Source organism: Callithrix jacchus, chromosome 13, assembly GCF_049354715.1.
Source record: "Callithrix jacchus isolate 240 chromosome 13, calJac240_pri, whole genome shotgun sequence".
Lineage (NCBI taxonomy): Eukaryota > Metazoa > Chordata > Mammalia > Primates > Cebidae > Callithrix > Callithrix jacchus.
Window position 1 is genome coordinate 105,896,953 of NC_133514.1, and position 12,622 is coordinate 105,909,574.

Genomic DNA, 12,622 nt, shown 5'->3' on the forward strand with positions numbered 1-12,622 from the left:
GCTTGGAGTGACAGTCCTGGTGAGGACTCCTGATAGACTTTTTCTTTTTTCCTATCCAAAATTAAAAGTAACTGTACCTGGTATTCTGTATTCTTTTTAAGGATGATTTTATTCTTTCTTAAAAAAAAAAAAAAAAAAAAAAAAAAAAACGCATGGCAGAATAGTCCTGAATTGAACGATGAAAGTTTCAAACCAAAGTGATTGAAATGAAGGAATAGTGTGGCTCATCAGCAGGGTTGATCTGGGGGTTGGGGGAGGCTTGGGAGATTTGACCTTCTAGCTCTTGTGGGTGAGCCATATGTACTGAGCACTCTCTTTCCCACCTGCTGCAGTGGCAGGTGGACATTCGTCATGAATCAGGAGGGTCATCTCTGACTCCTGAGTGTGACGCAGTCCGTCTCTTTGGAGTGAGTTGGAACCTGATCACAGCAAAGATTTGTTGGTGTTCTTCAGCTTTGCATTGTGCATTTGTTTGCATTTCACAATCCCTGTGGAGGATTTATTGTTTTTGACAGTTTTAGTTATCTTAGGTATAAAACCATTCTTCATATGTTACCACTTTTCATTCTAGCATCTGGAAACTGTGGCAGCATATATATTATCTTGTTTGTTTTCATGTAAAATTTATTCAAGTACAATACAAATACAAAAAAGTGGCCAAATCATAAGTGCACTTGATGCGTTGTCTGAAAGTGAACACACTTGTGTAACCAGCACCCAGCCTAAGAAACAGAACATGACGATATTCGAAACATTACACACCGTCTCCTGGATACTGCCTCCCTTTCCCTCCCCACCTAACAGTTACTGCTGTGCTGACTTCTGTTACCACAGAGTAATTCTGCCTGACTTTGAACTCTATGTAGCTATGGGATCATGCAGTGGGTCTCCTCTTGTATCTGGCTTCTTTCGGTCATTATGTGTTTGTGAGATTCATCCTGTTGATACATGTTGTTTTAGTTCTTTATTCTAATTGCTGTATCATATTCTGTTGTTTTAATACAGAACAAATTATCTCCTGCACTTGTGAAAGTCAGTAATATATGGTTTGGACATTATACTGAAAAGGACTCAGTCACTATGTCATTTAGTTGTATTGTAATCTAATACCTGTTTTATTACTATAAGAACCATTTATTTCTTATTTATTTATTCACCTGATTTTTATAGAGCCAGGGTTTTGCTTTGTTGCCAGGCTGATTGCAAACCCCTGGCTTCAATCAGTCCTCCTGCCTCAGCAAGAACCTTTGATTACAAAATAGGAAATTGTTTTTCTCTTCGTTAAGTCAGAATGTTAACTTTACCATAACACTTTCTCTTCCACTCCTTGCCAACTATAAAAATGATTGGCTGGGTGCAGTGGCTCACACCTGTAATCCCAGCACTTTACGAAGCTGAGGTGGATGGAACATGTGAGGTCAAGAGTTCAAGACCAGCCTGGCCAACATGGTAAAACCCCATCTCAACTAACAGTACAAAAATCAGCTAGGCATCATGGTGAACGCCTGTAATCCCAGCCTCTTAGGAGACTGAGGCAAGAGAATTGCTTGAACATAGGAGGTGGAGGTTGCAGTGAGCTGAGATGACACCATTGCACTCCAGCCTGGGCAACAAGAGTGAAACTCCAACTCAAAAATAAAATAAATAATTGCTTCCTCTTACCTTTGTGCTTCCACAGAAATTGATTGTATCTCTGTATTTAATACGTATAGATAGCTATTGTGTTCTTCATAGTGGATCACAGATACAAATACTTGCTTGTCTTTGCAATTCATGTTTTTAGTCCCAGCTTCTAATGTGCCTGGTATGAAAGCTTTGAGGTTTGTTGAGGGTTTCTGTGACTTTTCAATGGTGTTTTGTTGCATTTTGTCATTGTAGCCTAAGATTCCTGAACGCATCTGCAAACAAACTGGAAAGCCTTCCTCCAGCCACACTTTCTGAAGAGACAAACAGTATCTTACAAGAGTTGTATTTGACAAATAACAGCCTCACAGACAAATGTGTGCCCTTGTTAACGGGACACCCCCATTTGAAGATTCTTCACATGGCCTACAACCGCCTCCAGAGTTTTCCAGCAAGGTAGAGGAGAGTCGTAAAGCTGTGTTCTGAATTGTGTTTCTCAAAATGTATTCATGGAAAGGTGAAAGCTGAAGTATTTATTTCCCAGGTGATGTCAGGTTTATTTGCTTGTTCCTCCTTCATTCACGGTTTCCTTTATATAAGCCGTGTTGACATTTCCCTAAAGAGAAGTAGATTCGTTTTCCTCATATGTGTCCAAAGACCTAATCACAACAATGTTCTTAAGTAAAATGTGTTATTTAGCAGGTATGTTTTTTCTTTTGCTTCTTTCAACCAGTCAGATTAATTTTTTGAAAAGCCATTATCCTAGAACCTGGTGTGGTAGTGCGTGCCTTTAGTCCCAGCTACTCAGGAGGCTAAGGTAGGAGGGTCACTTGAGCTCAAGAATTCAAGACCTGCCTGGGCAGTATAGTGAGACCCTAATATTAAAAGATAAAACAAATAATAAAGTTTCCAAAAACATCAACCTAATCGGTTATGTGGGAATTGGAATGTAAACCAGGAACCTGAAAATCCTTCATTATCTACCAACTTTTATGTTTATACTCATGATGTACAACGCAGTGGTAGACTCCACTGCCGTAGAAGCTGTAACATTGCAAGTGATGGCTCTCAGAAGAGTCCATTTTTAATTTGTTTTTACTTTAATTTCTAATTTTCAGGGAGCAGTGACATTATATGTAACTTTGAATGAATCTGTGTGCTGAACCTGCTGTGAGGATTTACTCTGTTCCCACTTCATTGGCATTTATCCATCTAACAAGTTAGGACTTGGAACACACACCCACGCATCAAAGAAGCAAACACTAACCCCTCTGGTATTCTGCTTGGTAACTGCAACTCAGCATTGGGGCCATATCAAAATACTCTCACAGCCTCCCTCTGCTGCCTTCAGGGCTACCAGTCTGTTCAAGCCCTTGCAGAAGGAGGAAGGCACATGTATGTGTTGACTTAAAGTATTGCTCTGTTTGTGGCTTAATGTTTACTTTCTTCCTCATTTGAGATTAATGATTAAACTATTTTATACTTACTTCCATGTACTTTTACTTTACTATGGAATGGGGAAATGATATTTTTAGGAAAAAAACATGATAATCACATTAACAGTAACCTATCTGAAAGGGCTCATTGTCATCTTTCAGATAGTCTAAAGCCTGCAGAGGAAAGGATCATCAGCTCTGATTCTGAGGATACACCCCCAGTGACCCATGCCAAGTGTAATCACCCACCCTAAGTGCAGAGAAGCTTTTAATACACCTTGTAAAAATTCATCTAGTAATGAATTCTGTCACCCTGTGGATTGTGATATGGCTCAGAAGTTCCCCTACAAACCAGAGTACCTTCAGAGCTGGGGTTGTGACCTAGCTGTCTCCCTCAGCCTTATGTCTCACACAGTGTCATGGCTGCTGAATTAAAGAATATGACCACCATCTAGTCATTTTGTCTTCACATCTTTTGCCACCTTCTTTTTATATTGAGAGTTGGAAATTTCTTTAACTTTTTCTTTTGGGTGCCTGCTTTCTGTACTTTTAATCATCTTTCATGCGCCATTATCCATTAGTTTCAAGGCATAGTGCTGGCATCTGCTTCTGGTGAGTCTTCAGGAAGCTTACAATCATGGTAGAAGGTGAAGGGGGGCTGTTGTGTCACATGGTGAGAAAGGGGGCAAAAGAGATGCCAGGCTCTTGCGTGAATGCACAGTGTATGAATTCACATATTATCATGGGAAGAGCATCAAGCTGTTCATGAGGTATCTGCCCCCATGACCCAAACACCTCCCACTGGGCCCTACCTCTAGCATTCGGAATCACATTTCAACATGAGATTTGGAGGGGACAAATAATCCAAACCATATCACCATATTTCTTTCAAATTATGATCACAACATATTTAAATAATATTCTTAGAAGTTCAGGCTATCATAGATGGATTACTTTATAGGCTGTGTACATATTGTTTGTAGTATATTCTGATACACTGGATGTTTATGGTATAAAAGGTCTGGCTTCATAAAATAAAATTCTTATTGTTCTTATTATATCTTAGGCATATATTTCAAGATAAGTAAGATAATCTTTATATTTGAAAGCTGACAGAAAAATAATAGTGTTTTTTGTTAAATTGTTTAAAGGTGTATTGTGACAAATGAAACTATAACAGGTAGAAGTGATACCAATAACTGTAAACTAAATTATTCAGTTTACGAGTCTGAGTCACACTATGGGGAATTTTATGCATCTTGGAGTCTAGCATCAGCAGGAGTGGAAAGAGAGTCACAAGAGTGGCAGATACTAGTACAGTGATTGCAGAGGTGGAGGCGTTTTTTCTTTCAGATTTATAAAGAATGCAAGAAACTGTGATTGTGGAATTTTTCTTTAGTTGGTAATTGTAATTATTGATGAAGATTATAAATTAGGATTGAAAAATAAAAGACATTCTTAAATGGAAATTTAAATTAACTGCATTAGAACGTATTCTTAAGGTAAGGCTGGAGAGATTCCTTCTTTGTAGATGTTTAGTAAGAATAGAGAGAAATGTCTTTTGTCCCTGGTGTGAATTTGGGCTCTGCCAGAAGTGCAAGAGGTGATCCAAATGGGCTTTTAACACACCCCCTGCCCCTTACCACTACTCTGTATTCATCAGTGATGTCAGAGGAATTGGGGGAGTGGGGCTTGGGGAAAAAGTTTATCTTAATATGAACTATAGACCTGTTCTCTACCTCCCATTATGAGTTTTCAGTGCCACTACAAAGAAATTACACTCCCTAAGCCCTTTTAAGGCAGTTATATTGCTGGCTTTTGACTCATTTAAATAGTGTTTTCATTAGCATTCAGACCAAGCTATGCAGTGACATGATTATTGCCAGGGTAACTTAATTGCCACACAGACTTTAAGGAGGAAAAGAGGATCCATTTTCCTTTTTGTTGACAATTTGAAGAGTTGAAGTTAATAGTTTTTGTTCTATAATGGGAAAAGAGGTGTTAAAATATTTCAGTACTCCAAAATGATAGTGAAAAAATGGTCTTGTTTGTAAAAGTGACTGTTACAAATGAAACCTTAAAGTCATAGCAATTTAATTCATTCTTTGAGTCTCATCATATATTATTTTATTTTTACATGGATTTATAATTATAACTCCCTCCCTGATGGATTTTTTTTTTTTTTTTTAGTAAAATGGCAAAACTGGAGGAACTAGAAGAAATTGATCTCAGCGGGAATAAGCTAAAAGCCATCCCAACAACGATCATGAATTGCAGGCGCATGCACACTGTGATTGCTCACTCCAACTGCATCGAGGTCTTTCCCGAAGTTATGCAGCTCCCAGAGATCAAGGTATGTGGTTTCATTTTATAAAATCTAAGCTTCAGGTCGGCAAAGAGTGTTGACTTCCTAATTCAACTCAGGACGTTTATACCTTTTTTGGATTTATTCAGAATGAAGGCCCCCAGTAGCCCTTACTTCATCCTTCCTAACCAATGGGGCTACACCGTTGAGGTAGCAGAATTAAAAAACAAAGCAAAACCCTGGAGCGGGTTTTGGGAAAAAATGGATTTCTAGGCTTAATCCTTAACTTACTGTATGACATGAAGTTACCCACATAACCACCCTGTACTTCTTTATCTGTTAATAGTTGTCCCACTTATTTCCAAGGTGGTTATGAGGCTCAAAGGGTGAGGTTGGTATAATCGCGGTTTGAAAAAGTTAACAGTATCACTACACATCCCTCACCCCCAACTCACCTAATTAAATAGCACATCCCACCAGAGTAGCCGATGAATAGTAATTCCCTATATAGACAAAGCATCATTGTTGTCATCAAACATTGATTTCAACTGAATGAAATTGGTAGAGCAGATATTATTTGATAGGTGAGGACACTGAGGTGCTGACAAGTGAAGAGATTTGCATAAATTAAGACAGCAAATTAGTGGCAGAGGTAGTGTGTGAGTCCTGACTCCTGACTCGAGGTAGACCCATGGGATAAAACCAGTTCACTAGAATGAAAGCCATCCAACAACCGTGTGTTCCTGTTTTGTTTCTTTTTTTGGCAGGGAAATGGTACAGAAGCAAAGAGTTCTTTATATACAATGTAGTTTTTCATTTGTGTCTTAGCATTCCTAATTATCAATTTCATGGTTAACGAAAAATAATTTGGTGGTTATAGATTTGGAGCATATTCTAATCTCCTTTAGGGGACAAGAAAGAGTAGTCCTACTTAGCTATTCTTCACTTTCCAGACACTTGCTGACATAAACCTTGTGTTTCAGATTAACAAAGAAAATAGACATTTGAAGACATTTTAAGTGGCTTACATAACTTTTTTTTTTTTTGAGACAGAGTTTCACTTTTGTTGCCCATGCTGAAGTGCAGTGGCGCCATTTCAGCTCACTGCAATCTCTGCCTCCTAGGTTCAAGCACTTCTCTTTCCTCAGCCTCCCAAGTAGCTGGGATTACAGGCACCAGCCACTACGCCCTTCATAGAGACAGGGTTTCATCATGTTGGCCAGGCTGGTCTCAAACTCCTGACCTCAGGTGATCCACCCACTTTGGCATCCCAGAGTGCTGGGATTACAGGCATGAGCCACCATGCCCGGCTGGCTTGCATAACTTTTTATCACAATGCTTTTTATACATTTACGTGGTTAAGATGTGTACAAGCCATTTTCTGTGTGTGCATGTGTGCTTTAAGCCACGAAATGTTTTAGGGCTTTAAGAACACTGTCATCTCCTATATCATAGTGGGATTTTAAGATGTTTGTTTACATTTCCAGAATTTTTACTTTCTGTATGGTAACTTTCACAATGAGGAAAAGCAGAATTCTGAAGGGAGACAGACCTCCAGTTGGATCCCAGCTAAAAATTCACTGCTCTGTTTCCTCATATGTGAAGTAAAGAAAAGAATTGGTACTTCTTTACAGTATTGTTGTGAAGACGAAATGAAATAATATATGTAAAGCATTTGAAATAGGAGTGTCACGTAGGAAGAACTCCCTAAATTTGAGCCATTATTAATCAACACATGCCCTCAGTGTGGTTCATCTGTGATGTTGATTATACGGAGCAACTATTTTGGCTGAGGCTCAACAAAATCCAAGAAATCTATTACTTAAGCAAATGTTGATTTGTCTTAAGCATAGGAAATATGTTGTCAGCCAGACCTTCCAGGGGTTCCTCAGCTGCCCATTACTTGACACAGTGGCTATGCTGTGGCATCTTTTACAGGGGGTTGTTTTTTTGTTTTTGAGATGGAGTTTCACTCTTGTTACCCAGACTGGAATGCAATGGCACGATCAGCTCACCACAACCTCCGCCTCCCAGGTTCAAATGATTCTCCTGTCTCAGCCACCCGAGTAGCTGAGATTATAGGCATGCACCATCACACCTGCCTAATTTTGTATTTTTTTTTAGTAGAGACAGGGTTTTTTCATGTTGATCAGGCTAGTCTTGAACTCCTGACCTCAGATGATCTTTCTGCCTCAGCCTCCAAAGTTCTGGGATTACAGGCATGAGCCACCACACCCGGCCTACTGGGGATTGCTAAACTGGTCTCTAAGTGTGGCGCAGGTGAAATTCCAGCACAAGGGAAAGTAAGAGTCTCAGGATTCACCTCCGATTTGCTAGTCTTTGTGTCTGTACCTGTCTTTTAATGTTAGAAACTCTTATACGTAGATTAGATTCTTGTTTTGAGTTTTTGATTTTTTTCTTTTAAGTATCTGGTTTAAAATACAAATAGAAATTTATGCCGGGCATGGTGGCTCATGCCAGTAATCCCAGCACTTTGGGAGGCTGAGGCAGGTGGATCATCTGAGGTCAGGCGTTTGATACCAGTCTGTCCAACATGGTGAAACCCTGTCTCTACTAAAATTACAGAAATTAGCCGGGTGTGGTGGCACACATCTGTAGTCCCAGCTACTCAGAAGGCTGACGCAGGAGAATGGCTTGAACCCAGGAGGCAGAGGCTGCAGTGAGAGCTGAGATCACACCACTGCACTCCAGCCTGGGTGACAGAGCAAGACTCCGTCTCAAAAAGAAAGAAAGAAATTTAAATGTTTTTAGATTTTAACTTAATTTTGCAAAATACAAATTTTGCTGTGTGAAAATTAATCCTCTCCTAGATTCTTGCTTGGATTCCTGGATTACAGAATCAGTACCTTTGTTCCTGTTGTCTTCTCTCTGTACCCTGCTTTGCAACTCCTTTTCCATTTTATTTCCCATATTTTTAAATGGTTTCCATTTTTTTGCTCTTTGATTGATCCCCCCCCCCCCAGCTGTTACACCTTAGCATTTTTCTTCTGTTAACAATATTCAGTCTTTCAGATTCCACTCTTCATAAGTTTTGCTGTTGAGGGTTTTTTTTGTGGGGGGTGCTGAGCAATATCAAGTATCCTTTATGTACAAACATGTAAGTGTTTCAGCCTTGGACAGATAGTGTTCTTGAAAAAGATAGTAGTTATATTGTTTCAGAACTCTGAATTGATATTTTAGTGCTCATATAAGAATATTTTAAGTTGCAATGTAAGTATTTATATACATTTGAACTGCCCAAAAGAAAATTTCTCATAAAAATTGTATTGTATTGGGCCGGGCATGGTGGCTCAAGCCTGTAATCCCAGCACTTTGGGAGGTCGAGGCGGGCGGATCACAAGGTCAAGAGATCAAGACCATCCTGGTCAACATGGTGAAACCCCGTCTCTACTAAAAATACAAAATAAAATTAGCTGGGCATGGTGGCTTGCACCTGTAGTCCCAGCTACTTGGGAGGCTGAGGCAGGAGAATTGCTTGAACCCGGGAGGTAGAAGTTGCAGTGAGCCAAGATTGTGCCACTGGACTCCAGCCTGGCGCCTGGTGACAGAGCGAGACTTTCTAAAAAAAAAATCGTGCTGTGTCTTAAATGATAATTATACCTATGAAAGTCTTCATTGCAAATTGTGCCTTAAAGCATATTTTTAATGTAAAAGAAGTAATTTAATTTTTATGATGAGATATTCCAACCTGTATTAAAATTGTATTCTTGAGCTAATAACCCTAGATTACAGTCACACCGTTTCTTGAAAATTAAGTACAATAGGTGTTGCTTGTAAAGTATCTCATAAAGGTGTTAAGATAATTGCAGTTACAAAAACTTAGCAGATAACATTTTAGAAGAGGTAAGATCGTGGTCTATTTAACTAGCTAGTTTCACCAACAGGGTTATCTTTTCAGACATTAAAGGAAAGTGCTTATTCATAGCTTTGTTACCAAAGTTTTAAGAACAATTACTGTTTAAACGAGCAAACAAATCTCCATACTGAGGTGTATGCTAAAATGTGTTTTTAAAACACCTGAATAATTATGCCCTTATTCATGTACACCTAAAACAGAGACTATGTGCACCATCTAATCTTGGATAAAATTTAGCTCTGACAGTTTTTTCATTTTGATTTGTCTAATGAGATCTGTAAAGTGATCATCGGGTGTTAGTTTCTGTATTTGGACAGGGAGATTATGTAAGTTATTAGCAGGGGAAAAAAATGTGTTTTTCAGAATTTTCTGGTGAGTCCGAGTGGATCCTTAGTGTTACTGTCCTCACCTTCGTTTAGCCCTTTTGCATTGATGTTCCAAGACCCCTACCACCAGTCTAGTATTGCTTAGACAGACCTCCCTCTGGATACAGATTAGCTCTCGGTCATCTAGTAAGAAAAACAAGATCTGAGTCACACTGAAGCCAGACTTGATTTGGCTGGACGTAAGTCCATGCTGAGGTTACTCATGGCTGAAGAACCTCAGAAGCAGAGGTGGCCATGGCTATGGCACATGTTTCTCCTTCCACTGAACTGCATAGCTGTCATATTAGTAATAGAGTATTTTGCAACAAAAACCAAGCTATTAGTTGAGTAATTTCTAAATAGTGACCTATTCTAAACCGTTCCCCTCTTTTTTTTGAGATAGGGTCTCAGTCACCCAGGCTGGAGTCAGGTGTTCTAACCCTTTTTTGAAGTGTATTTTAAGCAGGTGAAATAAGTGTTGATACACGCAGTGAATGAAATTTGTAATTTGGGATTTAAACATCATATTGGCAACTTCTTTGTCAAATTTCCATGTTCCTGTGGCTTATTGATTCTAAGAACCGCATCTTTCTAGATGTTTTAATTATCTTTAGAAAATTATTTTCATGTTTGTGCCATCCAGTAATAAACTACTTGGCTAAGTCGAGTAAACTCATGTCTAGAATCTGTGTTACTATAACTGGGAAATGGACTATGAAGTGGTTTTAATATGCTATACTCTTGAGGACAATGGCTATAGGAAGTTTGAAAAACTGGATATAGATCAGCTCTCAGTCAGCTGGAGGGAAAACCATGATCCTATAGTCACCATGTAGCCAGACTTGGCTTGGCTGGATTCCAGCAAGCCCTGTTTGTTGTTGTTCTTGTCTCTAAAGTGAAATGAAAGAGAGAATATCAGCTCAGTCAAAAAGACACAAAGAACATCGGGAAATGGCTGGGTCAGACTGGATGAAAGAAAGTGGATTAATTCTTGGGGAAATAGGAAATGGATGTGAAGACAGATCAGGAACCAAGTTTAGGTGTCAGTTTTGGGTGGCATAGTTGACCTAATAGACATAAAAACGTCAGCTTGGCATAATGCACATCCAGAAACCTGAAACCAGGACCAGTCATTATTATGGTGCTGGAATCAGGTTAAGTAATAGTTATTTAGGAAAAAAGTTTTCCAACCATTGCAGAATTTAATGTCAATTCCCGTTTGGGACAAGGCTCAATATTAGGGCTAAGGAAAAAGGAAGCAAGCAGTGTTTACTGGAAAGCGGCCATTGAAGCCACCCTGCACCCAGCCTCACCAAGAACAGACTAGCGGGAAGTTAAGACTGCATATTTTCTATCTTTCAAAATTGGTGTAATGAGTTAACTCAGCCTAGTTTTCTTTGTGTGTGTTTTTAACTCTGGTTTCAACAGATCTTTCTAAATTCAAAGCATACATAACAAAATATTGCATGCATTTTATGGAGTAGGTTATGTATCTATGTAGATGAACAATAAGTCCTTCATGAGCGCGTGCATTTTAGAAGCATCTCTTTAGAGAGGCTCCTGGAGAAAGGAGCACCGTGACTCAGAGCTCTCAGAGGAAGTGGTCTGTGAGGTGGTCATTGTGGTGCTGTTCAGGTCCCTGAGGGCAAAGGGAAGTGCACTCACACACCCGCAAATCTGGGAGACACCCTGGAATCACTTGTAAATTCCTTTTCAAGTCTCTTGTTCAGTCTAAAAATTTATGTTCATTTTATGTTCTACTTTTTTATCATTTCTCTTTGTTTCAATCTAAAGATAATGGCTCTTTCCCTCCACAATCTGAGTAAAACTGAAGCCCTCAGATGCATGTACCAGGTATCCTGTAACTTTGTAATAAATCCTTGAGTACCCCCAAGGGCACACATAATCAATTTTAAGAAGTGATGATGGGCCAGGTGCAGTGGCTCATGCCTGTAATCCCAATACTTTGGGTGGCTGAGGTTGGAGGATTGCTTGAGGCCAGGAGTTCAAGACCAGCCTGGGTAACAAAACAAGACCTTGTCTCTTTGGGTGAAAAAAGAAGTGATAATGTAAAGAAATTCTTCAGTTTATACAGGATGCATTTTCTTAAAGTCAAAATTTGCAAATAACTTAGTTTTAGTGTTTGAAAAAAATTCTGTATTTGAACAAACAGAATATTGGGGATTGTTACCCTGCCTGTCATTTTTAGCAGCTCTAATTCCTGCCAATTTGAAGGTTTCCCAAGGTTTCTTTAAGGTTTCCCAAATCTAAAAGGCAGTTGAGAAAAATCATAGAGACACTGTATATAAATTTTAAAGGAATGTGTCATATGAAATTAAAGGTCTTTCTTTGCAACTACCTATAAAGTGAGGAAGATTAAACATCAGTGCACATTTCTCAGTGCATTAGTATATATTTATATATAAATATGATTTTTTTTCAAAAAGAGACAGGGTCTTGCTCTGTTGCTCAGGCTGGAGTGCAGTGGTGCAGTCATAACTCACTGCAGCCTCAACTTCCTGGTCTCACAGGAAGCTCCCACCCCAGCTTCCTGATTAACTGAGATTCCAGGTACACAGGAGCCTGGCTAATGTTTTAAAATTTATGTAGAGACAGGGTCTCCCTATGTTATAAAGGTGGATCTCAAACTCCTGGCCTCAAGCAATTCTTCCATGATGGTCTCCCAAAGTGCTGGAATTATAGGCGTGAACACTGCACACAGCCATAAATAAGATTTTATGTAGAAAAATAGTACTATACTTTGGCTCTCAGGTCTGTGTTTGAGGTAAAATGTGGGTTCAGACCGACTCATTCAGTTAATAAGCTTACTTGTATGAACATCCCAGGTTAGTGATAACTTAGCCTTCTGTAACACCAGGAGTATATAGTAGTTTAAGAGAATTTGACTAAAAGTTATATATTGAGAAATAGTACATATATGTGTATATTTATTTTACTATTAAGCTAAAATGTTCTAGTTCCTACAACATCCTAAGAAAGGAAGGTGGTGTAGACT

The 12,622-nt window shown here is 39.1% G+C and overlaps 1 protein-coding gene across 1 annotated transcript in view; it reads left to right on the forward strand.

Moving 5' to 3' along the window:
- PHLPP1 (PH domain and leucine rich repeat protein phosphatase 1) overlaps window positions 1-12,622 on the forward strand; it is a 248,393-nt gene that overhangs the window by 211,235 nt on the left and 24,536 nt on the right. The window contains exons 11-12 of the mRNA XM_035271295.3: window positions 1,879-2,079; window positions 5,250-5,412. Coding sequence (XP_035127186.3) covers window positions 1,879-2,079; window positions 5,250-5,412 — 364 coding nt within the window. The remainder of the gene's footprint in view (window positions 1-1,878; window positions 2,080-5,249; window positions 5,413-12,622) is intronic.